General features: G+C 42.9%; 1 protein-coding gene across 2 annotated transcripts; it reads left to right on the top strand.

Annotated features, from left to right (window-relative positions):
* Nucleotides 1-1,037: 1,037 nt before the first annotated feature.
* Nucleotides 1,038-23,979, top strand: NAAA (N-acylethanolamine acid amidase). 2 transcript variants are annotated; one of them, XM_060092878.1, is made up of 11 exons: nt 1,038-1,286; nt 1,930-2,094; nt 4,602-4,728; nt 8,011-8,101; nt 12,674-12,750; nt 17,096-17,268; nt 17,423-17,485; nt 18,235-18,301; nt 19,638-19,666; nt 23,175-23,282; nt 23,906-23,979. In XM_060092878.1, the coding sequence occupies exons 1-10, from the start codon at nt 1,087-1,089 to the stop codon at nt 23,248-23,250; spliced, it is 1,068 nt and encodes a 355-aa protein (XP_059948861.1). In that variant the 5' UTR covers nt 1,038-1,086; the 3' UTR covers nt 23,251-23,282; nt 23,906-23,979. The 2 variants fall into 2 exon arrangements, with proteins under 2 accessions (XP_059948861.1, XP_059948870.1); XM_060092887.1 differs by lacking the exons at nt 19,638-19,666; nt 23,175-23,282; nt 23,906-23,979 and adding an exon at nt 18,016-18,088 and having other exon boundaries at nt 18,235-18,303.
* The last annotated feature ends 4,002 nt before the right edge of the window (nt 23,980-27,981 follow it).

The raw sequence follows: 27,981 nt of genomic DNA, 5'->3' as shown, positions 1-27,981 counted from the left end.
CCATAATGGAAAGGAATATAAAAAAGCATATATATACGTGTATAACTGAATCACTTTGCTGTACAGCATAAATTAACACATTATAAGTCAACTATACTTCAATTTAAAAAAAGAGAAAAAATCAGAGGTAGTGATGGTGTATTCTAGTTGGGGGAGGGGGCTGAAAAAAGCGAACTTTCCAAGTTTCCCCTACACACTTACTCTACCTAAGGACGACCGTGCTAACCATTAAAGAATGTTCCACCCTTATTAAGTCTGGTGATTTTCCTGAGCCTAACACCTTTTGTCTCCCAAACTGGGAAGGCGAAAAGGTGAGGCTGCTTCAGGTTAATGATTGTGAAAGTGGAATTTGGATTTTGACAGTCTGGCTTTGAGGCTAGCTCACCAGCGATGTGACCGCGGGCAAATTACATAACACTCCTCATCAGGAAAACAGGGATGAGTCAGGAGAACGTATCTTCTGGCTTGTTTTGATGGTCAAATGACACAGAGTGGGCAAAACACTTTGCACGTAAATGTTAGCTACCTTTCTAGCTTTTTTAAAGTAACTGAAAAGAAGTGGGACTGCTGAACTGAAAAAGCTCTCCTTCCCCTTATAAAATCCAGATAAACCTTTGAAGAATTTAAATAAGAGCAAATGAGGCGGGGGTGGGAAGGCCCTTCCTACCGCAATAGGACTCTCCTGGCTCCCTCTTCGCCGCTGAAAACCATTTTCGTAAACGCCCTCCAGGCCGCCGATTACGCTCTCTCGGCCCACGTGGGTGGGATGGGGCGGAGACTCGGGGGCTAGAAGCTAGCGGCCGCATTTAGCGCCCCCGGGGGACCTGGAGCAGGGCGGCACCCTTGGCCGGGGGCGGGGGCAGGGGCGTGGCACGGAGGCACTGGAGCGAGAAGCGCAGATGTTAGACTTGGGGAGGTGGCTCCCCTCACCGTTCCGGGTCCCGCGTGACTAGCCGGGCCAAGCGGCGCGCGGGCTCCGCCTCCAGCCCTCCCCGCTCCGCCCAGGCTCCGCCTCCTCCTCTTCCTCCAGCGCTTCCCCAGTGCGCGGGCAGCGGCCGCAGGGGTCCAACTGAGGCCGCCCAAGTTATGAGTGCCGCCGGTCCGAGTACGCGCACGGCCCTGGCTCTCCTGCTGCTGGCCGGGGCCGGGGTGTCGGCCGCCGCCTCGTCCCCCGCTCCGCCGCTCTTCAACGTGAGCCTGGACGTGGCCCCCGAGCTGCGCTGGCTGCCAGTGCTGCAGCACTTCGACCGCGACTTCTTGCGCGCCTCTATGGCGCGTATCATCGGGTGAGCGTAGGACAGGGGGAGCGGGCGGGGGTCGGAGAGAGGCAAAGCCCTGATGCTTGCTGCCAAATGTGCGTCAAACTGAGATTTGTGACCCTCCCCTCCCTCTCGGACAGCCTTGCCCTCCACCCCATGCGGCTCACCCCGGGCGTCTGGCGTGTGCGGGGGTGGCGGGGACCAGAACTGGCATTTGCTAGTGCCCCAGGCAGCGCCGGGGCTGGGGATGATCCCGCGCAGCTGGTTTGACTTTCAAGTTCGGTGTCTCCAGTGGCACGCCAGTCCACCAGCCATTCTGGATCAGGGTGGCGCGCGGGTTGTCTCCCGGGCTGTCGCCCCGGCTGGCTGCTCAGCTACCGAGTAGGGGACGCAGCCCCGCACCCCTAGCAGGCCTCATGGGCCCCCAGGCCCACCCCTTTGGGAACCACTCTCGGTCGCCCTACTTCCCTCTCTCGGAGTGTTCTTTTCTCTTCTGGACACTGCGTTTTGGGTGATGCCTGCTGGACCTGGACTGTGAGCTCTCTGGGTAAGCGAGGCACCTAGAACTCACTCCTAAGGATGAGAGCTTTAGGTACCCTCTCCCCCAGTACACACACACCCCTCCGAACCTCTGATCAGATCAGACACTCTCGTGGTTCTTCATTTCTAGGGATAATGTCCCCAAATGGGTCCTCGCATTGATCCGAAAGGCGGTCTGGGAGCTGGAGCTCTTCCTGCCCCAGCCCTTCACCGACGAGATCCGCGGCCAGTGCGACGCTCTGAACTTCAACCTGGCCGACTGCATCCTCCTTAACCTGGCCTACGAGTCCACCGCGTGAGTGCCCCGCGCAAGCGCGGATTAACTTGAGACTTGACCCGGATTCCTGCCACATCTGAGTGGAAGGAGACATGTTTTCAGTGTAATAAAAGCAGGGTGGTGACCGGGCTGCCCAGAAACCACCAGTGCTTCCTCTTTGCTTCTCTGGGTAAAGCTGAGCAGCAGATTATGAGCTTCGAGAAGGAAAGCAGCTTCTCTGACCTCAACACTGAACTGTTCCTCTACCTGAAGTCCCCTTTTTTCTCCCTTCATCAATCCAGGTAGCATCCCACTTTTGAAACTCTGCTCAACATGTACTTTCCCAGGAAGGTCTTGGAATAATCCCACTCAAGTTAATCCAATGACTGCCCAGCCTTATAATGCAGGGGGCTGTGCCAGCATTCATTTGTCCCCCTGCATTTGACTTTCCATGTTCATCATGGCTAGCGATCATGGTTCCTCTTTTTCAGCCTTTTGCCTCCAGGGCTGGGGTCACAGGCTACACTGTTCTGGCTAGTAGGGGCAAGCCAGTATTTGGTACCTGGAGTGGACATGATCAACTGTGGCACACACACGGGAAAGCAATACGGAGTGTGTGGTTGATCCCAGGCAAAGTGCAGGGAGAGCCTCAAGTCTGTGGGCTCAGTAACAGGTCCTGGAATTAAGAGAGATTTGACTTGGTTTCTGTCTTCAGGACTTACTGTTTTGCCACCAGACCGGACTCATTAGTAACATCTTGTAGATACTTATAGCTTCTCGCTGCCGAAAGATGTTTAAAAAAATTTTTTTTCCTGTGGATAATGAAACTTTACTGCCTGCTGCCATCTTCCCAGAACATCTAGGTAGAGTGGGTTAAGAAGCACTGTGACTGCCTTCCTCTTCAGGGAAATATTTTAAGACACAGATAAGACACAGATGTGTTAAAGTGCCTTTCAATTGACCTAAGTTAATTTTGCCATTCCTCGCCTCCTACCCCCATCTTTTTCCTATTCTGACATGTGGTTTTCTCAGTGAAAAAAATCAATTTATTTTCATTTTCCCCTTCCTTTGTTGGAGTCACTGTATTCAAATCAACTAGAGCAAAAATTCTAGTAAAAAAAATTCTAACTTTTGGATTTGATATTAAGGTATATACTGAATCGCCTGGCAAGAAAAAGCACCATCAGACTCCACTAGCATTAACAAAGGAAATGTTTTGTCCTCATTTCTGGTATAAGGCTTTTTGAATCAGATTAAGTAAGACTAGCGACGCTTTATTGAGCCTACTGGGTATGAGGCACTGGAGATTGTATTATCTTTTGTGATGTGGAAACCAAGCCTCAGAGGGGACAATTTGCTGAAAGTCAGGTGCACGGTGAGTGGTCAGAGTTGCTGCTAAAAGCGCGTGTCCCCAGCACAGTGCAGTGCATCTCCCAAAGCAGAGCCTGGCTCCCTAGTTGTTCCCTGTGCTTGTGGGCCACCTCACACCAAAACATTTGGGCATGACATGAAAGAATTGTCTCTCCAGTTTTGAAAAATCACCTTTGAGAGTCTACAAACTTTGCTTTAGCGACTTCCAGTGTTTGATCAGTTTGCTTCTTGATGTGAACTCTTTGAAAATCAGAGACCTTGGAAAAAATTAAAATCTGACCAAGCTTCCTTTTTTAAACAAACAGAAAAGGAGGTAACATTTGTTTTCTCTTAATTATAAAGACAATATGTAATCATAGAAAATTAGTAAATACAGAAAAGTATAAAGAAAATTAACCACAATCCTGTTACTCAGAAATGACTATCCATCCTTCAGGATATTTCGTGTGTGTGTGTGTGTGTGTGTGTGTGTGTGTGTGTATACATATCTTTCCCCTGTCCCAGAATTGGACATGATGTATTCAAGTATTTTTTACATAACATTACATATTCTCAGAGAATATGAACCTTTGGACATCTTAACAAACCTCTTCGTCTTTTCCTCAAAATATATCTCTCTGGCTGGGAGTTCTTAAAAGATCCTTTTCTCTTATTAGCTCTCTGCAGGGAGCTTTAAGGGGGACAGGGAAAGTGGCAAGCCCCTAAATAGTTCACCCTTTTTCCTAGGAGACCAAGTGAAACAATTTGTGGAGCAAAATAGTTAGTTTCCATGGTGCTTGCTCTCAGAAATCCAGAGAAGAGAGGGTTTAGTTTGAGCCAGCCTTGAATGGTGTATTAAATAGACTACATACTGCCAAGCAGAGGACTAAGCAAATTTCAGTGAACTCGCTGAGCCCAGAATGAGTCCGTTTCAGATTTAGATTTAGGATGAAATTTGCATTCAATATGTTTTCAGTGTCCTGTGTGCTGAGGGCAGAGGTCTAGTAACACTGAACAAATGCTGTTGAGTTGTGTCCAGTTGTCTTTTTCATCTTGAATTATGATCCACAGGGATTATATAGCATATGTGTCTGTTATAAGGAAGAAAGCTGTTTTAATTTGAGGACTTATTTTTAAAAGGAAGAACTCATTTCCTTTTTCTTGTTCACTTATGTTGAATTTTTCCCTTTTCCCAGATTCTGCACCAGTATTGTGGCTCAGGACTCCAAAGGCAACATTTATCATGGCCGGAATCTGGATTACTCTTTTGGAAATTTCTTACGCAAGTTGACAGTGGATGTGCAGTTCATAAAGAATGGGCAGGTATAGTCCGTACAGTGTAAGATTCAGAAATCATAGAGACTTGCCAACCCAAGTTAGCCGTCACTTGGATGGTCTGCAGCTTAACTGTGTTATCAATTTAAGATAGAAAAAAAATCAATCTCCTGGAAAAACAAAACCATAAGAGAGATTTACATCAAGTATGCTTGTAGAAACAAGGGTCATTTATTATTATTGAGAATCTACTTACAGAGGTCAATCAGTTTTCCCTAGGGAAATTTCTGTGGGTGAATAATCGGTCTCCATTTATGATGCTAAATCAGCTCTTTCCTTTGCTTTCCCATGTTCAGGCTGCTTCTAGCATAGAGGGGCTGGGTAGTGTAATGTCTAGGAACACCTAATTTTGGGATCTGACAGTCTTGGGTTTGAAGTTTGCTTCTGTCACTTCCTTTGTGAGCTTGGGAAATTACTTAAACCCATTTTGCAGATTACAGCCCAGAGAGGTTAATAACTACTTTGTGGAGATAGTTATAAAGGTTAAATGAAGTAATCTATGCAAAGCATATGGTAGATGCTTGATAAATAGTGGCCAAATAATAAATAGTCCTTCACTCTAAAAGTATAATTGACCCACACTACTCTTATTTTTGATCTTTAAGAAATTATACGTATACATCATTTTATTTTCATCATAGTTCCTTTAAAAGTACAACCTAGTATGTACTATTGTCACATTTCTGTGTAAATATCTAGAGAGATAGCAGTAATCAATGTTCATTGTGTACACAAAGCATGTCATTGCATGAAACAGAACAGAGAATGCAAAAGTCAGATCTTGGCTTTGGTGGGGGGACACTGTTTAAGGACTTTATTTAGTTCTTTGCATTTAGGGGTTGAGTCACAAATACTAGAAACTCATTCACTAAATACTCAGTTGGTCATCTGCTTTTACAAACAAAAACTTTCTCATAAAACATTCAAACAGTACAGAAATATTTAAGGTGAAAGTTTCTACTTTCCCAGTTTCATTCCTTTACTTCACCACAATTACCAATTTAATTTATAGCTGAAGATTTACTTCAAAAATGGTTTTAAGTGATAGCAATGACAGAATATCCATGAAAATAAATTCTGAAAGGACAGCTGCTAAAATGTTAGTAATTATTACTGAATAATAATAGGGGACAATAATTATTTTTACTACTTTATGCTTTTCTCCATTATTCTACAATGAGCAAAAATTCTTAAAAATCAACAAAAGATTAAATGCAATAAAAATAATTTCAACTGTTCCCTCTAGACTCACCCTAACTAACAGGTGTTGCTTCACTTGTTTCTGTTTCTCCTGGAGCTCTCATGGGAAATGGTCTATTGGTGTGGCTTATCTCAGTGCTCAGGCTATTATTACCGAATTTAACAGTTTACACTTGGGTATTGTCTTTCTGCTGAGGGCTCATGGCTAGTAAATTGCTTTGCTAAATTAAGAACAGGTTATTCATCCAATAATTAAGCCCTTATTCTTATCTAGTGTTCATAGTTTTAAAAGTACTTTCAGATACAGGAATTCCTTTGGTCTTCATGATAGTCCTGCGAGGCAGGCTCAAGTCAACATTTCTGTCCTCATTTTTCAGATGAAAGGGCCGAGACTTACGGAGACTAACTTGCTCCACATCACACGAGGAGATGAGGCAGAGGTGGGACAAAACCCAGGCCTTCAGCCTTCAAGTAGCTGGCTCCCCAAAACTCAGATTGTAAATTAGAGTCTCCTGCCCCAGCTAGGGCTTTGTTTATGTTAACTGACCTAGCACGGACGGTTGGAAGGCGTAGACATTTAGAAATACAGTTTTTCACAGCTACAAGATACAATATCATACAAATAATATCTTATCATTATTTGTAGTTACGTGTTATAAACTATCTTGGAAACTACCAGGGATTTTGATTTTTGTAACTTTAATTTGCTGGCTCTTCAAGAGTAACACTGATGTGAGGGTTGGTGTGCCATGTGAATGAAGTGACTGTGTGATTACTTTTTCCCCTATAGTTATGTTTTATAAGGGCTTTAGTAGTGAGGTAGACTTATTTCTGTTTTACTGCCGTGAATGGAAATGGGGAAAATTCATGGAAGACCCTCATTGAGTCTCAGGGAAGAGGTCCTTTATGAAATTAAGACCATTGCATTTTCCCCTTGTAATTTAGCCACTTTATTTTACAACCAGACGAGGTAGAAATAAACAATTAAATGCAAAGTTACTGACTTAAAATTCAGATTTCTAGGAAAAAAGTAAGCTAGGCCCGTTCATTTCTCAAAATACAGAAGTATTAGTTCATCTTTACCGAACCATGTGAGCTGGGTGTCTGGTATCTGAAATAACTGATAGAGTTTGTTTTTCTCCTCAGGGATATAGTGGTGTCTTGTAATCACTAGAGTTCATTTCCTTCATTTAAAGTGGGAGCAAAGCAAAAAAAAGAAAAAGAAAAGTGGGTGTGATCCCAACAACTCATGGAATAATCATGAGGATTAAATGAAAGATGTATGTAAAAGAATTTTTTAATATTTAAAATTTAAATTTGATTATTACTGACAAACCGTCTCACTTGTTTCCCCTTCAACAGGGCTTGTAAGATGCATGATATTAACCTCTTATAATCGAGTCAACATAAGTTTTTAAATGGAAGCCCATTTGCTACTTCTAGGATGGAGCTTCTTAACTTTTTTCTGCGAGGAGCCCTTTGATGAAGCTTATTGATCCCTTCTCAAAATAATGTTTCATAAATACATAAAATTCATGAGATTGTGAAGAAACCAGTTATGTTGAAATACAGCCATTTCAATATTATACTTTTTCTTAACACGTTAACTGGTAAAACTTAGCAGTATGTCTAGAAACTACCATAAATTCAGAGTAGTGATAAGTATGACTGATATTTCAAGATATGTATGTATACCATATCAACATAGGTATGATGCCATTATGTATGTGAAAATACTTGAATTTCTCCTGGTGATGGAGTCACACGCACTGCTATGACTACATGAGTTCTTGCATGCATGCATTACAGAGGGAGTAAAATTTCAGTGAGAGGCTAGTGAAAATAAAGATGTACCTTTTTTTTTCTTTTTCCATCTGAGGTCACAGATCCACTGACTTCTATCCATGGACCCCCAAAGTTAAATCTTCTAGAAGGCTATTTCAGAGTTTTTATTCTATTATGTTGGAACTTGTAAGAAAAAAACAATCCATGAAGTTGTGGGACAAAACAGGCGATTGCAATGTACATTTGGTTGGAGTGTTGAGATGATGCCTTATTTCTTGATTTCAGGTTGCCTTCACAGGAACCACCTTTATTGGCTATGTAGGATTATGGACTGGTCAGAGTCCACACAAGTTTACCGTTTCTGGCGACGAACGAGGTAATCAAAACAAACTCCCAAGCACTTTTAGCCCTATCCCTGTTCAGTTTTATCCAAGTACTTCATTCACTCACCCAACAGAACATATGGAACACCTTCCACGCTACATGCTTCCATTCTAGTGGGGGAAGGTGGGCAGTGTGCAAGTAAGCAATGAAGATTATTTCAGCTACTGATAAATGCTACCAAGAAAGTAAAACAGAAAGATGTGATAGAGAATGAAGGAGGGCGTGCAGCAGGTGCTGCAGGTATAAGGTCAGGGAGGGCCTGACTCACATGATCCAGGTGTGCAGAAGCTGGGGGAGGACCATTCCTGGTGCATTCCAGACACAAAAGACTGTGTAATGTGGCTACAGGATGGAGTAAGTGGGGAGTGACAGTATGTGGGAAACGGTCGGCCTTGAGAGCAAGCTGCGGACATGCCAGGCATGCCACTGCTGCTCGGAGGGACTGTGCCTACTTGTTCCCCTCCTTGTTTCATTCCATGAGAGATAAATCACCAGGGCCCAGAAATCAGAAAGAATGTAAAATGAGACAAGCAAAGCTGTCTCCCCCCTACACGTGCAGGTTATTTTGGATGATTCTGGGCTTATGGGTTTCCTCCCAGGGAAGTTAACCTTGAAGCCGAGACAGTCTGTAGATGATGTAACCCACCATCTGGCAACCAACCTCCCTTTTTCTAGTCTATATAATCTGCAACTATAGCATAATAAAATTTGCCTTGCAACCATCAGTTGTCTTGGTCCTTCTGACCCCATTCGTTGGTGCTATTTCAGTTCCTTACCCCTTCCCTTCTGACCCTGGGCGGTGAAATCCTCTTTCTCCGGCTGGTCCGTGGCAACAGTAGAGACAGAGAGGAAGGCTGAGGCCATGGTGCAGGGTCATGAGGGGGAGTTTGGGTTTTAAGCAAAATGGAGGCCCTAGGAAGAGTGTAGGCCAGGGAGTGAACAGATCTGTTTTACCTTTATATTCTTAACTATCATTGGCTGCTTTGTAGAGACTAGATCATGTTGGGTTAAGATGGAAGCAGAAGACTGTCTGGAAGCTATTGCAGTAATCAGAGGATATATGGTGGCATTATACAAGTAAAACACTTTAAGGTTTTCTGTGCACTTACTCCTAAGTTTTCTCATTAGGCCCTCACAACAGTCCTATTAGATAGGCCTGGCTGATATTATGAACCGCATCCATTATGCAAAGGAGGAAACTAAGGCTGCAAGATAAAAGGACAGCTAGTTGATGGGAGAGATGGTTCTCAAATTGATCTCCTGGGTCCTTGCCTGGTTGCTCTATTAAATAACCCCACTGCCATCCCCTAAATCTCAGGGGACACCACTCAGTTTCCCAATATGTGGGAAACCCTGAGATAAGCCAGCTTTGGTCTCTGTCCTCAGGAATTACAGCTGAATAAAGGAGAAAGACAGGTACATGGAGCCTCTTAAAGTGTAGTGTTGGTCATCTGATGAACCCCTGATCAACTTGTTGTTTCCTTTGATGTATTCTTATCTTTTTACATAGGCTGGACCAGGAAGATGCTGGTTAAGGATATATCAATGTCCAAGGGACTCAGTTCTTTATCCTCATGTATTTCTTCATCATTTTCTCAAATGGCAGCTGTGAGTGAGACTAATTCTCAACCAGTGGTACCCAAACCACAGCATGACAGTTACTGAAGTTTTACAGAGAATGACTGTAAACATGTGTAAACAAAAGGGGCTTTGTTTCCATCATTTTGTGACTCAAATTATTTAACTGATAGTTCTGGTATGAGCAGTTTAAAAGTAACTGAGTTATTCTTTTACATACACATTTAATTAAATACTGTCAGATTTCTTTAAAAAATTTTTTTAGACCTTAAGCTAACGAAAACTAGTTATATCTTTAGTCTGCGAAGACTGAGTTAAAATGCCTGAATGATAAAATAACATCTCTTCATTAATAGCGCTAATTAAGATCTTCAATTAAGTTTCTGGATATTATGGAGAGGGCCAACAGTGCCTTTAGTATATGAATAAGGATAAGAAAAGGAGGAGGACTAACAAATGGCATAGAGTGGGGGGGACCTAACCACCTGCGGATAAGATCTCAGACCCCAGAGCCAGGCCGCCTGGGCTTATACCTTGGTGCTGTCACTTGCTAGCTGGTGATCATGACCAAGGTGCTCAACCTTTCTGTGCCTCAGTTTCTTCATCTGAAAAACAGAGACGATAATAGCCACTGTAGGATGAAATGAGTTCGTGTATGTAAGGTATCTAGAGCAATGCCTGGCACAGAGCAAGGGCCATAGACGTATCTGTGATTGTTGTTGCATCTCTGGGCTGGCCCTCTTCTGAGCCCCAGATTGAAGTGTCCAACTCCCTGCTCAGCATCTCCACGTTGATGTCTCCTAGGCATCCCAAACTTAACATGTTCAAGCACATCTCGTGCTCTTTTCTTTTCCCCTTTCCCTGCCCTTAGTAACCTCCTCCACCCAAAGTTACACCTCTCCTAATTTTCCATGTCTCAGGGAATGGCACTTCTCCTGAACCACTTGCTACCAGGAGAATCCTTTGACCCCTCGGTCCCTAAGCTTTGTCAGCTCTACCACCAAAACGAGACTCTCCCTGTCCGTTCTCTCCACCTTCCCTGCTAGGCTATCACACCTGTGCTGCTGCCTAGCTGTCCATCTGGTCTCCCCACTACTGTTCTCACCCCCCTGTACTTTCCCCACCCTGAAGCTGCATGATCAGGTTGTTCCCTTGCTTAAAACCTACCATGACTTGCCATTTCTTCTTCTTTCTTTAAAAAAAAAATTTTTATTTATTTATTTATTGGCTGCATAGTTGAGGCACATGGGATCTTTTGTTGCAGCGCGTGGGCTCTTGGTTGTGGTACGTGGGCTCCTCTCTAGTTGTGATGCACGGGCTCCAGAGCCCATGGGCTCAGTAGTTGCAGCACACGGGCTTAGTTGCCCCGTGGCATGTGGGATCTTAGCTCCCCGACCAGGGATCAAACTGGCGTCCCCCGCATTGCAAGGTGGATTCTCAACCACTGGACCAACCAGGGAAGTCCCTGACTTTCCATTTTACGTGACAAATCCAGAGCCCTGACTCTGACCTCAAAACTCTACGTGATCGGGCTTCCCTGGTGGCGCAGTGGTTGAGAGTCTGCCTGACGATTCAGGGGACGCGGGTTCGTGCCCTGGTCTGGGAAGATCCCACATGCCATGGAGCGGCTGGGCCCGTGAGCCATGGCCGCTGAGCCTGCGCGTCCGGAGCCTGTGCTCCGCAACGGGAGAGGCCACAACAGTGAGAGGCATGTGTACCGCAAACAAACAAACAAACAAAAAACAACAACAAAAAAAACTCTACGTGATCACCTCCAGCACCTCATTTTATGCTTCTCCTTCTCCCTCACTCCACCTGGACCTCACTGGCGTTCTTTTTTTTCTTGACAGCTGCCAAGCTTGTTCCTGCCTTAGGCTTGACACCTATGCCTTCTGTCTGGAATGCTCTGCCCGCCTTAGCTAGATGTCCATAACTCAGAGGGGCTATCCTTACGCTCCTCTCAGAGGAGTCCTCTCTTGTCACTCATGATTACATTCTTGTTTTACTTTATTATGGTTATCAAAACCTTGTTATTTAATGGTACACTAGTTTCTTCTGGTTACTGTTAAATTCCAAGGGTCTGGACCAAGTCTGGATATGGTGGCTAGTAGATGCTTATTTCTTGAATGAAATGCATATTGCTTGAATGAAAATTTTTCTTTGGAAATACCCTACAGATAATTTTAAAGATGTTAAAAAGCATTAAAATAAATGAGCCCAAATCTTACTTAAAGTTCTGAAATATATACGTGCTCTACAGTCTTCCAAATACTGTGTTTTTATATAAATTTATTTATTTTATTTTTATTTATTTTTGGCTGCTTTGGGTCTTTGTTGCTGCACCCGGGCTTTCTCTACTTGTGGCGAGCGGGGGCTACTCTTTGTTGCAGTGCACAGGCTTCTCATTGTGGTGTCTTGTTGCAGAGCACAGGCTCTAGGCGCACAGACTTCAGCAGTTGTGGCTCGCGGGCTCTAGCACAGGCTCAGTAGTTGTGGCGCACAGGCTTAGCTGCTCTGCTGCAGGTGGGATCTTCCCGGACCAGGACTCAAACCCGTGTCCCCTGCATTGGCAGGCGGATTCTTAACCACTGCACCACCAGGGAAGCCCTTCCAAATACCATTGAGTCACTTTTCTTATTAGCTACATAATTTCATTTTGCACGAAGTAATATAATAGAGTGATTTCCTTTAACATAATTTTCATTGTTTCCAGGTAAAAGACTATATATACACACACATACATACACACATATGAAATACACATATACATGCATATACACTCACACATATACATATACATGTTTATATGTTGCCATAAAATTTGGGCTTCATCTTTGAAAACTGGTTGCTAATAAAATCACTCTTCATCCACCACCATTTCTCCCACATCAACTTGTACTGTGGGAAAGAAACAAAATTTAGGAATTTTAAAACGTGGCTCTGGGGCAGCAACTCGAGCATATACTTATTGTTCCATCCTTGGCAGATAAAGGCTGGTGGTGGGAGAATATGATTGCTGCCCTTTTTCAGAGACACTCACCGGTCAGCTGGGTGATCCGCACTGTGAGTATTTTTACTGTCGAGCCCACATCACCCTAATGTCATGTTCTAAACTGTGTTCATGTTATGATGCTGTGTCATTTAACAATGTTGTTTTTAATGTAAGAAGCTCCTGACAAGAATAAGCATTTAAAGGTTTACAAAATGCCTATCACCTTTTCTGATAATAAGTACCAAAGATAAAGCGGGACACTAGTTAAAGTGTTAAGGACAGATTTTTATCAGTAGTATAATATTGCAATAGGGAAAATTGTCCAGCGTGAATGGAACTTAATTTCTACTTGACTGAATATTTTAAAGGGAGAATGAGGGAATGGGGAGGGGGTGAGGGGAGCACAGTAGAATCAGAGAAGTGAAAAATAAGCAAAAGTAGAAAGGAAGGAGTTGTCCATGTGAAGTAAGTCAGCCTCCTACCCTCCCGCAGAGACTGGGACATAGGGGCCCTATCTTCAGGTATTAGCTGTAAATTCTTTGGGAAGCCTTGAGTTTTTTCAGGCAGGCACTGTAAGGGGGCTGCAGTCATCGTAAGAATGCGGCCTTGAGCTGTCAGAAGCTGTGATAGTGTTTGTCCAAGTCTTTATAGGCTGAGGTTAAGGCATAGTTGAGAAGAGGGCTCCAGGAGCCTGGATAGAGTTCGGTCAAGAAGAGAATCTTTGTCATAGGCTAGAGTTTTCCACAATAGCTAATTGAGATAAAGGATATGTTTTTCTACAGATATAGATGTGCCTTCCTTTTAGAATCTCCAATTGCAGATATCTTAATCTCCATTTGCAAGTATCTGAATTAGCAAAACAAATGCATTAGAAGGTAGCTCTACACACAACAAAAGGAACATCAGCTTTAGGTTCGCTATTAGTCAGCAGGGTTCCAGGCCACATATAACTTGTAATCTGACCACAGAAAGCACATTTTCAGGAGCACATCTCTGGTGAAAGGATCTGGCCCTGCCTGGGTTTAGCCTTTTTGGCCCTTCCTTGTCCTGCTCTAAATGATCAAGCCCCTGTGGACTTGAAATTCTCCTAAACTTTTTTTCTTATATAAATTTTTTTATTTACTTACTTTTGGCCGTCTTGGGTCTTCGTTGCTGCGTACGGGCTTTCTCTAGTTGCGACGAGCTGGGGGTTACTCTTCATTGCGGTTCACGGACTTCTCATCGTGGTGGCTTTTCTTGTTGCGGAGGACGGGCTCTAGGCACATGGGCTTCAGTAGTTGCAGCACACGGGCTCAGTAGTTGTGGCTCGTGGGCTCTAGAGCACAGGCTCAGTAGTTGTGGCGCACAGGCTTAGTTGCTCCGCGGCATGTGGGATCTTCCTGGACCGGGGCTCAAACCCTTGTCCCCTGCATTGGCAGGCAGATTCTCAACCACTGTGCCAACAAGGAAGCCCTCTCCTAAATGTTTTACTTAAATATTCCCTAAAGATGTTGACAAACTATGCATCTTTCACATATTTTTAAAGATGACTTCTAAAGTATTTCATCATAAGATTAAAAAGCTGCAGAAATCCAGTGTATTGTACATGTTGACATTTAAAAATACAACTATAATTTAAAATCTATCCAGGGGAGGGACTTCCCTGGTGGTCCAGTGGTTAAGGCTCTGTGCTCCCAATGCAGGGGGTCCGGCTTCGATCCCTGGTCAGGGAATTAGATCCCACATGCCACAACCAAAGATCCTGCATGCCACAAGTAAGATCTGGTGCAGCCACACAAATCAATCAATCAATCAATCAGTCAATCTAGGGGAATCTAAACACCAGTGATTTAAAAAAATTTTTAGATATAATTTACATACAATGAAATGCACAGATATTAAGGGTTTAATTCAGTGTGTTTTAACAATTTTACACACTCATTTATCCATCCATGTAACCACCAACAAAACAAGATATAGAGTGTATCAACTAAAAAAAAAAAAAGCACAATATGAGAGCTGTGAGTTGTTTTATTTGGGGCAAAATGAGGACTATAGTCTGGGAGACAGCATTTCACATAGCTCTGAGAAACTGCTTCAGAGAGGTAGGGGGAGTGGTCAGTGTTATATATGATTTTAGTGAAGAGGGTATGTGTAGTCAGGCACACATTTTGGCTGAGGCTCACTGCTGGTCACAAGGAGCAGATGTCACCATTAATGATTTTAGTGCTTTTCTAGGTACGAGGAGATGCAAGAACTGGGCTCATAAAATCTTCTCCTGAAAATATCTAACTATCTGAAGACCTGTTCTGCCAGTTTTTCCCAGAGCACAGAGTGCTTTATTCCTGATCTCCACCCTGAACTCCTTTCAGGATGTGTTGAAGGTCAGCGACTGCAGTGGCTAGTGACCTAATCCTTGTAGAGGCAGATGGTGAGTGACCATGTTTAGTTGGCCGACATTTCCAAATGTCCCTGGAAATTTCCCTAGTGCTCCTTTCCGGTCAATTTCTAACCTCCTCCAACACCCAACCTCCCCCAGTCACCACTCCGACTTCTATCACTATAGGAAGTTTTGCCTGTTCTAGAATTCGTATACATGAAATCATAGTATATGGACTCTTTTTCTTTCACTCAGCATAATGTTTTTCAGATTCATCCTTGCTTGTATCACTAGCTCATTCCTTTTTTTTATTGAAGAAGATTCAATTGTGTGAGTATACCACAATTCATACATTTCATTGTTGATAGGCATTGGGTTGTTTCCAGTTTGGGGCTATTGTGAATAAGGCTGCTGTAGAAATTCTTGTACAAGTCTTTTTGTAAACATATATCCATTTCAGTTGGTTATGAAGTACTTAAGAGTGGAATTGTTGGGTCATAAGGTAGACATATATTTAATTGAGGTAATGCCATACAAGTCACATGCCATACAATTCATCTATCTAAAGTATACAACTCACTGGTTTTTAGTGTACTTATCAGAGTTGTGCAGCCATCACTACAGTCAGTTTTAGAACATCTTAATTTCCCTAAAGAGAAACTCTGTACTCATTAGCAGTCACTGCCCATTTCCTCCATTCCCTGAGATAGATAAGGTACCCGTCTCCCCCTGAGTGTGCCACTTGGGTGAATGAAATCAGGCACCACTGCCTTCAGTATTTCTTACTGATGTTCTTTTGCATTGTTCTCATAGAATTCTGTTAGAGGCGATGAATTCTTAGATAGTAGTTGGGGGATGCTATAGGTGATGTAATCCAAAAACTATTCCATCACTCCTATTGCCTCACTTATAATTTTGCTGAGTTTAGAACAAACCAACTCAAGTCTAAATCCCCCACCCTAACAGTGATATGTATAAGGCAGGGAACCATCCGCAGAGCTTGCCGTGGTTAATGGTTTATGGTGTTGAACGATGGCACCTTTGCAGACACCAATGTTTTGGATTGTTCTTTTGTTTGACCCTCTCCCCGCCCTTGACACTGTGCTTTGGCACTATTCAGGATGGGTGAGCAGGATGGCTGTCCTTTCCAAAAGTGGTGGAAGAGTGTTGGTGAAGGTATAGGTGGGAGGGGCTGGCCCTCTACCCAGGACGTTCTCGAGCAGATGAGCTTGAGGAAGGAGCACACGTGGAAGCTGAATATTTGGAAAGTGATCCTCTTATCCATCCATGCCGCAGACCTATGGAAGTGTTGATGAAGCCCAGTTCAGCTCGATGTTCTAATGCAGCACGCTGTCTTTCATCTCCAGCCCTTTGCCAGTCTATTCCATTGAGCTACAACTCTCTTCCCCACGCCCACTCCCAACCCCACAACCATGGTTTTCTCTGGTCTGACTTCTGTTTGTCTCTCTGACCTCAGCTCATGCGATACCTCCCTGAGGGACCTTCTCAATGGCCTGGGTAAGGATGGGTCCCCTGCTGTGACTTCCACAGCATCTCCTTCTCCTGTGTTGACACTTACATTGTGTCACTATTGCCTGTTGACTTTACTTTCATCTTTGGAAGTCTGGGGAGAACAAGGACTGGGTCCATCATATTCACGGCTCTGTTCCCACACCAGCACAGTGCCTAGCACATAGCAGGCATTCAGGAAATATCTGCTAAAAGAACAAATGAATGAAGAAGCATGGGGAGATCTTTGCGAGGGTGATCTGCCTCGAAATCATGCAGCCTGTGTTTGGTGAGCTGGGTCTCTCACCAAAGAGAACTTGTCAAAGTTCTCTTCTTTTGTGAGAAAAACCCTGCTGCTGTTGGCTTTCCATCGAGGCTTTTTCCATCTCAGGAGCCCTGATGACAAGAGAATGTGGTCACAGAAGTTGAAGATTATAGCCATGGCTTAATATAGCAGGAGAGTGTGCTTTGGACCAGCTGTCCATCAGTTGGTATGGATAACTGCCGCATATGATGATGCTAATGCAGGTTTGTTTTTTTTTGTTCAGACCCTGAGTGAATCAGAAAACTTTGAAGCAGCTGTTTACAAATTGGCCAAGGCTCCCCTTATTGCTGATGTTTATTACATTGTTGGTGGCACATTCCCCCGGGAGGGAGTGGTCATCACAAGGAACAGAGATGGCCCAGCAGACATATGGCCTCTAGATCCTTTAAATGGAGCGTGAGTAGAATTAAAGGCTCTGGTCATTTTGTATCAGTAATCTTTTTTTTTTCTTTAATTGGTGAAACAAGGTATTTTTTAATTTTTCTATACTTTTTCTTTAGCTGTGTCCCAAATGACCTTGGCTAAGACAAGATGATGTGCTGTGTTGCAGGTGGTTCCGAGTTGAGACAAATTATGACCATTGGAAGCCAGTGCCTAAGAGAGATGACCGAAGGTAGTCTCTAAACACTCCCTGGTTTGCAGTGTTTTCTTGCGGTCAGGAGAATGTGCTCCTCTTGCTACGGGAACTGGAGAGGACTATAGGTGCTGTCCCCTCCCAGAAAATGTACCTTAGCCCTTGGCCAGGATGGGAGAGTGTGGTATGTGGTGGAGAGCATGGCAAGGAGCTTCTTGGCAGATGGCTGGGTGTTGGGAAGACAAGGTTGGTTCTTGCCTCAGGCTCAGGAGTTCTAGATTCCACCACTAGCTCTGCTGATGACTCACTGGGTGGCCTCTTGGGCCTCTGTTCACCCATCTGTAAAAGGAAAGGATGGAACAAGGTTCATGGTTTTCTATGTGAGACTTTTTGGGAAGGAAAACATTTCCCTGCACTTAAATAAATAAGCTTTTGGGGGGCTTTAATTTCCCTTCTAATTTTGAAAATTCTATAATTATAAGTCAGTGCGTCCCCAAAAGGCAAGTAGTTATATATTTTTCCTTGGCTTTACTGACCTGTGTGTTTGGTGGCAACTGTTCAATTCACAGAAAACATTTTCATCATCCTGGCTTCCTTGAGCAGATGGGGTTGAATTAATTCCACATGGTGATTTGAGACAAGGTAGCAAACATGCATGGGGGCCAGAGTCTGTTTGGGGGAAAGGGAGATAATGAGGCTAGGCCTTGCATTGAGCCTCCCAAAATGAGAGCTTGTGGGACTCAGAGTTTCCTGAAGTGCCAAGTGACCTTTGACCATTGTCCTTACAGAACACCTGCCATCAAAGCTCTTAATGCCACGGGCCAGGGAAACCTCAGCCTGGAGACGCTCTTTCAGGTAACTTGTGTCACGATGTCTAGCTTTTACCCAGGATGTTTGGTGTCTTTCTCAATAGTGATTTAAAAAAAAAAATTCTTCTGAAATCAAGTAATATTAGAGTAGAAGTTTTACCTGGTTGAAAACATTTAAAAGAAAAACATTTTCTGAACTTGTAACCATTTAGGTTAAGGTATCATCTTCACCTGAGTTTTTCTGCATGTTAAAAAAAAAGCGTAGTTGTAACGTGTTCATTTGTTTAAAAGAAAAAAAAGAGAAAGGTTTCAAAAGTCTAACTCTGTCACCCCAAGATACACCGAAGTGTTCAGTGGTTATTTTATTCCTATTGATATTCTGCGTGTATTTCTCCTACCTTTTAATAGTCTTTTATTATTATTATTATTTTACTGAGGTATAGTTGATGTACAATGTTACATAAATTTCAGGTGTACAACATAGTGATTTACAATTTTTAAAGGTTATATTCCATTTATAATTATTATAAGATATTGGCTGTATTTCCTGTGTTGTACCATATAATATATTTGTAGCTAATTTTATACATAATAGTTTTGTTTCGGTTTTTGTTTTTTTTTTTTTGGCTGCATTGGGTCTTTGTTGCTGTGCACGGGCTTTCTCTAGTTGCGGCGAGCGGGGGCTACTCTTCATTGTGGTGCGCAGGCTTCTCATTGCAGTGGCTTCTCTTGTTGCAGAGCACAGGGCACATGGCACATGGGCTTCAGTAGTTGTGGCACGCGGGTTCAGTAGTTGTGGCTCGTGGCCTCTAGAACACAGGCTTGGTAGTTGTGGTGCATGGGCTTAGTTGCTCCATGGCATGTGGCATCTTCCTGGACCAGGGGTCGAACCCGTGTCCCCTGCATTGGCAGGCGGATTCTTAACCACTGCGCCATCAGGGAAGTCCCTATGCATAGTAGTTTGTACCTCTTAATCCCATACCCCTAATTTGCCCCTCTCCTCCTCCTCCTCTCCCACTAGTTTGTTCTCTATATCTGTGAGTCTGTTTCTGTTTGCTATATATATTCACTTGTATTGTTTTTAGATTCCACATATAGATGATAGCATACAGCATTTGTCTTTCTCTGTCTGACTTACTTCACTAAGCATATTGCCCTCCAAGTCCATCCATGTTGTGTAAATGGCAAAATTTTATTCTTTTTTGTGGCTGAGTAATATTCCATTGTATATATACACCACATCTTCTTTATCCATTCATCTGTTGATGGACACTTAGGTTGCTTCCATATCTTGGCTATTGTGAATAGTGCTGATATGAACATTAGGGTGCATGAATCTTTTCGAATTTCTAATCATTTTTAATATGATTTCTCCTATGCAGGTTTTGTCAGTGTTTCCGGTTTATAACAAGTAAGTGACATGTTAAGCACGTCTGTTCATACATCACCGTGGCACAGTAGACTCTCTCCTGCACTCTTTGGCTCAGCAGGGATCTGAGGGCTCCCACAGAGCAGGTTTTCTAGGTGCTATGGATCCAGCCGTGACAAAACAGACTCTTTGCTCTCCTGGGACCAGCATTCTACTGGCAGGGAGGGACAGATAAACAAATGTAGCAAAAGTCAGGTGAGGAGTCCATGGAGAAAAACAAAGGTGAGGAGGATAGAGTGATCTGGAAGGAGGAGGGCATGACATGCTCATCCTAAATCCGTCTACCTGGGGACCACCTTTGCTGCTTGGGAGCTCCTTAATTTCACTGTTAGTACTAAGCTTTAGATACCTTTGGCTTTCCTTTATCTTCCCGGGGAGTTTCTGCTACCCCCGTGCTCATTTCACAGCTGATTCAGTGCCTAAGTTAATGTTTCCCTTTTAGCCTGTGCCCTTGATAGTAGCATTCTGTGAGCAATGGCTTCTTGGGTCTACAGCCTGGGATTTTACCCACCTCCTTTTTTTTGAGGTGAACCGCTGGGCCAGGCTGCCACTGCCACTGCCACAGGAAGTGGTTAGTTAAACTTGAGACGCAGACCCCACCAGACTTGTACAGGGAACTCTGAAGGTCCGCCGTCACCATCACAGCACGGCTGAATAGGCCAAGAGCCCGCACTTCGTGGCCGCATGCCCCTCAAGGTGTTGCCTGATCGCCTTCTCTGTGCCCAAGACCAGCTCAGTGAGGTAGGGCCTAAAATAGAAGAGGCAGCAAGTCATCACAGAGTCTTATCTCCTTCTTTTACCTCCATAAATTCCAAAACCCAGCATTTCCTACTTTCTCAACATCCTTCTTTCTTCAAGGCAAGAATATCAAAAATGGTATTCTTCAAGAAATAGCCTAATATGGATAAAACTTGTAAAGGGATTTTTAGTTTCAAATACCCAATTGATTTTTTTCTTTGAAATGATCCTCTTTCACACAAATATAAAACAGTAGTTTTCCTGACGGCCTCTAGATTAACTTTTGTATATTTGGGTGCTCTAAGATTCCTTAGGTATAATGACATTTTCAAAACTGGTGTTACTCTGTTCACTTTGCACTGTAATAGGAATATATCTCTTTGAAATTTTTTTCTTTAAGTATGTCCAGATAAAAAGATTATTGCTAAAAAATTAATTCCATAAACGATATTCTAACAGCTAAAACAATCTTCTACAGAAAAGCAGATCAGTATTTCCCACTCTAACAAATGAGCTAGTTGGGTCACAAATGATACCTAGCACTATGCTAGTGAACTAGTTCTTTGAGGGCAGAGAGAGCAAAAACAAAAGACTCTCCTGATTTGTAGCATTTATTGATTTCCTTGGTGTAAATACTCACCCTGGCCTATTTCAAGCTTACAGTTGGCTCATAAACTTCCTGCATATTTAACCATTGACTCTCACCAGCCTGTAGGAGTGAGCTCCAACTCACCATTACCCTTTCCAGATGGGCACAATTTTGCCTTTTTAATAGTCATTTAAAAAATAGTTAACCTATTTTTGTGTTCTTATAGTTTTTTAAATAGTTATATAAATGATAAATATTTCATTTAAAGATTAATAGTATAATCAAATAGTTTTTATATTTATTTTAATAAAGCATTTTCCATGCTGTGAACAGCCCTTATAATTTTAAATAGCTGCATCATAACCAATTGAATGTAGTATAATTGAATTAAAGATTCTCCAGTTGTTAGTTTTTCCTCTATTAAAACTCTGAAATAAATATATTTGTACATTTCCCCCGTTTTTGTATTATTTTCCTTGGCTGAATTCCCAGAAGTAGGATTACTGACTTAAAGGCTATGAATGTTTAAATGGCGAATGTTTTGTCGAAATAGAATTGTCAGAAGTTATAAACAGTTTACCAAGAAGCATTTTTCTTTATTGTATAATTGAAAACCCAACAGGATCTACATTTAAATGATTATCACCAGTGAACCAGAAATAACACAGATCCCTGACTCTCAGGCCTTTTACATGCAATGATTACCATCAGCTACGTCTGTTCAGTGTGTGAGGTTAATATTTAGAAATGTCTGAACAGAAGCAAGGATCTCTATGCTGCCCCCTTGTGCTATGCTACAAAATTACAGTCCCCTGCCCTGGAACTCCATCCTCTGCTGTGGCTATAAGCAGAGACAATATTAAAACAGTGATGGAGAATAGAATTATGACTAAAGGGCTTCCCTGGTGGTGCAGTGGTTAAGAATCGGCCTGCTGCAAGGGACACAGGTTTGAGCCCTGGTCCAGGAAGATCCCACATGCCACGGAGCAACTAAACCCCTGCACCACAGCTACTGAGCCTGCACTCTAGAGCCTGCGAGCCACAACTACTGAACCCGCGTGCCACAACTACTGAAGCCCGCACACCTAGAGCCCATGCTTCACAACAAGAGAAGCCACCACAGTGAGAAGCTGGCAACGAAGAGTAGCCCACGCTCACCGCAACTACAGAGAGCCTGCGCGCAGCAATGAAGACCCAACGCAGCCAAAAAAAAAAATTTTTTTTTGAAGGAAAAAAAATTATGACTAAAGTAAATAAGCAGCTGAGGTCCTGTTCAGGGAACCTTTGTTCCCCTTGGACAAGCTTTTCATGTTCTCATAGTGCTGTCTTCAGCCCAGTGTTTGATTCAGCTGTGGGGTGCCAGTGCCTATTCCTAAACTGCCCCGCTCCCAATGCTTTGAGCAGGCATCCCAGCTGGTGTCTGGGGCAAAAGGTAGTCAAAGGGAGTGAAGGGTAGGAGCCTCAGTGTGTATGTGCATGCGTATGTGCATGTGCACAAGTTATTTGGGTCTCTTGCTCTGCAGAATGTTGAGTAAGTGACATTGTACTTTTCATCCTTAGATCTGGGCCAGTGGACCCCCTGTCTTGATCCCTGAGCTTTCGGGGCCCCACTCTGGCCTTCCTCTGACTCTCCCATGATATAAAGAATCCACTCAGAGTCTGGCCCAAGTACCCAGAACCCTGGAATTCTCGTCCTGAACAGCACCCAAGCCATTTCCAGGGCTTGTGTGGTCCACTTCCCTGGGTGTTGGTCTCCTGATGGTGGTGTGCAGCCTTCATGGACATCCTGTGCCTGGTGGTGGCCAAGGGATGGCTGTTTGCTGGGGGTGGTGCGTGAAGCCTAGATGAGTGTCCACATATATGCCATATGTGGGGTGGGCAGAGCAGGGCTGCAGGCCAAGGCCAGCTCTCCCTCATTGCCACAGTGTGGAACTCTGGGGAGTCTGAGAATTTTGAACTTGGCCTTCCACAGTGTTGTCAACATAGGAAAGAACACTTGTGTGGTTGCTTTTGAATTATAACTTTTAAATAGCCTGACATGTGGGTCTCTATTTGTATTCTTGTCCTGGGTCCCAAGTATTAGGAAAAGAGCTTCGGATTTTTTTCCCCTCTTTGGAATATTAGAGAAAATGATGTATATGTTAAAATTCCTCTCATTTTCAGCTACACAGTTTATACTACGGTAATGAGTGCTGCCAGCCCAGACAAGTACATGACTAGGATCAGAAACGCGAGTTAAAAGCAGAGAGTGAATTCACCTATGCTATGAAGGTTTGCTAAAGTTTTTTTTTTTGGTGGGGGGAGGGCAGCGGTTAGGGATGGGGGAAGGAGGACATAGGCTGGTATTTCTCCTAGAAGATAGTAGCATCCTTAACATTATACAGGCATCTGACAGGCATTGAGTGTATGGTTGTTATTTGTGTCATGTTAATGTCACTCTTAAGTATTTATTTTGAATTGTTTGTATGAAAGCTAGTCTTCTGGTGCTCAGTGCCCTTTGCCCCTGATTAAAACCTGCTTTCAGGGCAAAGCGTTACCTCTTCACTTACGCAGAGGGGAAAATATCTGGTAAGACCTGTGTGTCTCCAAAGTCACAGTGAGGGAGGCCCAGCTCCTTTGCAGGATCAGACAGACACTGAAGGACCCAGGACACTCAAAATTGATTTCAGGCATCAGTGCGGCCATAGGTGAGAGGAAAGACATGAGGAAAAAAGCAGGAGTCCTTTCTGCTGTCCCTAAAATCAAATCATCTTGGCAGCCACCTATTGACAGGCCACCTTTTCCTGTTGCAGGGATCTCCTGGAGTTTATAAACCTAGCCTGATGTTTTGTTCATTCACTTATGGGGATGTTTAAAATCAGTGTTTAAATTAAGCACATTTTTTTTCCTTACAGATGATCTTTTTAAAGGAAATTTTTGAAGAGCTGCACTTGAAAAAATAAAGTGAAAAGATTATACTTTATGACCAATACAGGCTCTTTCCTCATTAAACTTTTCAACCTTATGAAGTGGGGGCAGGAGGATGAGTTTGGAGCATGTTGTGGTAAAGTGGGGTAATAGCTGTCCTCATTCCCCTTCCTTCAGTGCTTGCCTTGACCATCTCTTAGCTTCTTCTGTTCTGGCTTTAACAACTCAAATATAATCGGTCTCAGAGGGCGAGCCATATCCTCGGGCTTTATTCCCAGCTTCTCACCATTACTTAACAGCTATTTTGTCATACCTCAGTTTACAAAGAAATGAGCGGGCAAGACCTCTTTGTTCATTATGAAGTGCTTCTGGAAGAGTCTGCCAAACATAAATAAAATTAACAACAATTATTATTAAGCAAAGATGAGTTTAGCAGAGGGAATAGCAGAGGAATTACTATTCGGGACAAGCAAACCATGGCAAACCATAGGCAAATCTGAGGAACAAAGGGAAGGTTAGCTTTTATTGGAATCTGGGAGGAAACCGGGGTGTGGTTTTTCTTTTTTTTTTTTTTTTTGGTGGTATGTGGGCCTCTCACTGTTGTGGCCTCTCCTGTTGCGGAGCACAGGCTCCGGCCGCGCAGGCTCAGCGGCCATGGCTCACGGGCCCAGCCGCTCCGCGTCATGTGAGATCTTCCCGGACCGGGGCACGAACCCGCGTCCCCTGCATAGGCAGGCGGACTCAACCACTGCGCCACTAGGGAAGCCCGGGAGTGTTGTTTTGAATAAAAGTTCATTAGAGGAGAACAAGAGTTCAGGGTTCTTGCAGTTTCACGTTGGTTGTAAGTGACGGTCCGTTTGCTGTTACTGAGAAATGCAAAAATCATTCTTCCTGCTGGCTGTGTGAGTTGAAACCAAGGATAAGAACTCTTCTTTTGTGGCTTTCCCACTCCATTTAAAATCAAGTATGCTTTATCCATTTTCACATTTCTCCTTTTTGATCAAGATCTTTCTCTGAAAGCATAACTGATGCAGCATCAGGTTGGTTTTTTTTCTTTTGGTTGAAATTTTTTTGTCTGTGTCCCTCATTGCTGGGAAGGACCTTTCCTGGGAGTTATGTTGGGGAGAAAGAGCAAGTAGCATTTGGAAACCGCAGGGCCACATTTGAGCAACACAGAAGGTACAAGGAGGAGCTCTCAGGCGTCTCCCATTCTTAAATGATGTCTTATCAAGGTTGTAAGCCTTGGAGATCATCTCAAAGCACTGAGCTGACATAATACTGTTTGGTGCATCATTTCTGCAGATGTTTGACAGGCAACAGGTACAAAGGTTTTTTTCTGTTTGTTTGTTTTGTTTTTTTACATATTTATTGGAATATAATTGCTTTACAATGGTGTGTTAGTTTCTGCTTTACAACAAAGTGAATCAGTTATACATATAAATATGTTCCCATATCTCTTCCCTCTTGCATCTCCCTCCCTCCCACCCTCCCTATCCCACCCTGCTAGGTGGTCACAAAGCACTCAGCTGATCTCCCTGTGCTATGCGGCTTCTTCCCACTAGCTATCTATTTTATGTTTGGTAGTGTATATATGTCCATGCCACTCTATCACTTTGTCACAGCTTACCCTTCCCCCTCCCTATATCCTCATGTCCATTCTCTAGTAGGTCTGTGTCTTTATTCCTGTCTTACCCCTAGGTTCTTCATGACATTTTTTTTCTTAGATTCCATATATATGTGTCAGCATACAGTATTTGTCTTTCTCTTTCTGACTTACTTCACTCTGTATGACAGGCTCTAGGTCCATCCACCTCATTACAAATAGCTCAATTTCGTTTCTTTTTATGGCTGAGTAATATTCCATTGTATATATGTGCCACGTCTTCTTTACCCATTCATCCGATGATGGACACTTAGGTTGTTTCCATCTCCGGGCTATTGTAAATAGAGCTGCAATGAACATTTTGGTACATGACTCTTTGAATTATGGTTTTCTCAGGGTATATGCCCAGTAGTGGGATTGCTGGGTCGTATGGTAGTTCTATTCGTAGTTTTTTAAGGAACCTCCATACTGTTCTCCATAGTGGCTGTACCGATTCACATTCCCACCAGCAGTGCAAGAGTGTTCCCTTTTCTCTACACACTCTCCAGCATTTATTGTTTCTAGATTTTTTGATGATGGCCATTCTGACTGGTGTGAGATGATATCTCATTGTAGTTTTGATTTGCATTTCTCTAGTGATTAATGATGATGAGCATTCTTTCATGTGTTTGTTGGCAGCGTGTATATCTTCTTTGGAGAAATGTCTATTTAGGTCTTCTGCCCATTTTTGGATTGGGTTATTTGTTTTTTTTGTTATTGAGCTGCATGAGCTGCTTGTATATTTTGGAGATTAATCCTTTGTCAGTTGCTTCATTTGCAAATATTTCCTCCCATTCTGAGGGTTGTCTTTTGGTCTTATTTATGGTTTCCTTTGCTGTGCAAAAGCTTTTAAGTTTCATTAGGTCCCATTTGTTTATTTTTGTTTTTATTTCCATTTCTCTGGGAGGTGGGTCAAAAAGGATCTTGCTGTGATTTATGTCATAGAGTGTTCTGCCTATGTTTTCCTCTAAGAGTTTGATAGTTTCCGGCCTTACATTTAGGTTTTTAATCCATTTTAAGCTTATTTTTGTGTATGGTGTTAGGGAGTGTTCTAAGCTCATACTTTTACATGTCTGTGTCCAGTTTTCCCAGCACCACTTAGTGAAGAGGCTGTCCTTTCTCCACTGTACATTCCTGCCTCCTTTATCAAAGGTAAGGTGACCATATGTCCGTGGGTTTATCTCTGGGCTTTCTATCCTGTTCCATTGATCTATATTTCTGTTTTTGTGCCAGTACCGTACTGTCTTGATTACTGTAGCTTTGTAGTATAGTCTGAAGTCAGGGAGCCTGATTCCTCCAGCTCCATTTTTCTTTCTCAAGATTGCTTTGGCTATTCGGGGTCTGCTGTGTTTCCATACAAATTTTGAAATTTTTTGTTCTTGTTCTGTGAAAACTGCCAGTGGTATTTTCATAGGGATTGCATTGAATCTGTAGATTGCTTTGGGTAGTATAGTCATTTTCACAATGTTGATTCTTCCAATCTAAGAACATGGTATATCTCTCCATCTGTTTGTATCACATTTAATTTCTTTCATCAGTGTCTTATAATTTTCTGCATACAGGTCTTTTGTCTCCTTAGGTAGGTTTATTCCTAGATATTTTATTCTTTTTGTTACAATGGTAAATGGGAGTGTTTGCTTAATTTCACTTTCAGATTTTTCATCATTAGTGTATATGAATGCCAGAGATTTCTGTGCATTAATTTTGTATCCTGCTACTTTACCAAATTCATTGATTAGCTCTAGTAGTTTTCTGGTAGCATCTTTAGGATTCTCTATGTATAGTATCATGTCACCTGCAAACAGTGACATCTTTACTTCTTCTTTTCCGATTTGGATTCCTTTTATTTCCTTTTCTTCTATGATTGCTGTGGCTAAAACTTCCAAAACTATGTTGAATAAGAGTGGTGAGAGTGGGCAACCTTGTCTTCTTCCTGATCTTAGTGGAAATGCTTTCAGTTTTTCACCATTGAGGACGATGTTGGCTGTGGGTTTGTCATATATGGCCTTTATTATGTTGAGGAAAGTTCCCTCTATGCCTACTTTCTGGAGGTTTTTTATCATAAATGGGTGTTGAATTTTGTCGAAAGCTTTCTCTGCATCTATTGAGATGATCATATGGTTTTTCTCCTTCAATTTGTTAATATGGTGTATCACGTTGATTGATTTGCGTATATTGAAGAATCCTTGCATTCCTGGAATAAACCCCACTTGATCATGGTGTATGATCCTTTTAATGTGCTGTTGGATTCTGTTTGCTAGTATTTTGTTGAGGATTTTTGCATGTAGGTTCATCAGTGATATTGGCCTGTAGTTTTCTTTCTTTGTGACATCCTTGCCTGGTTTTGGTATCAAGGTGATGGTGGCCTCGTAGAATGAGTTTGGGAGTGTTCCTTCCTCTGATGTTGTTTGGAAGAGTTTG

Source organism: Mesoplodon densirostris, chromosome 1 (assembly GCF_025265405.1).
Source record: "Mesoplodon densirostris isolate mMesDen1 chromosome 1, mMesDen1 primary haplotype, whole genome shotgun sequence".
Lineage (NCBI taxonomy): Eukaryota > Metazoa > Chordata > Mammalia > Artiodactyla > Ziphiidae > Mesoplodon > Mesoplodon densirostris.
Note: the sequence above shows the minus strand (reverse complement) of the source record. Positions and strands in the feature narration are given on the sequence as shown.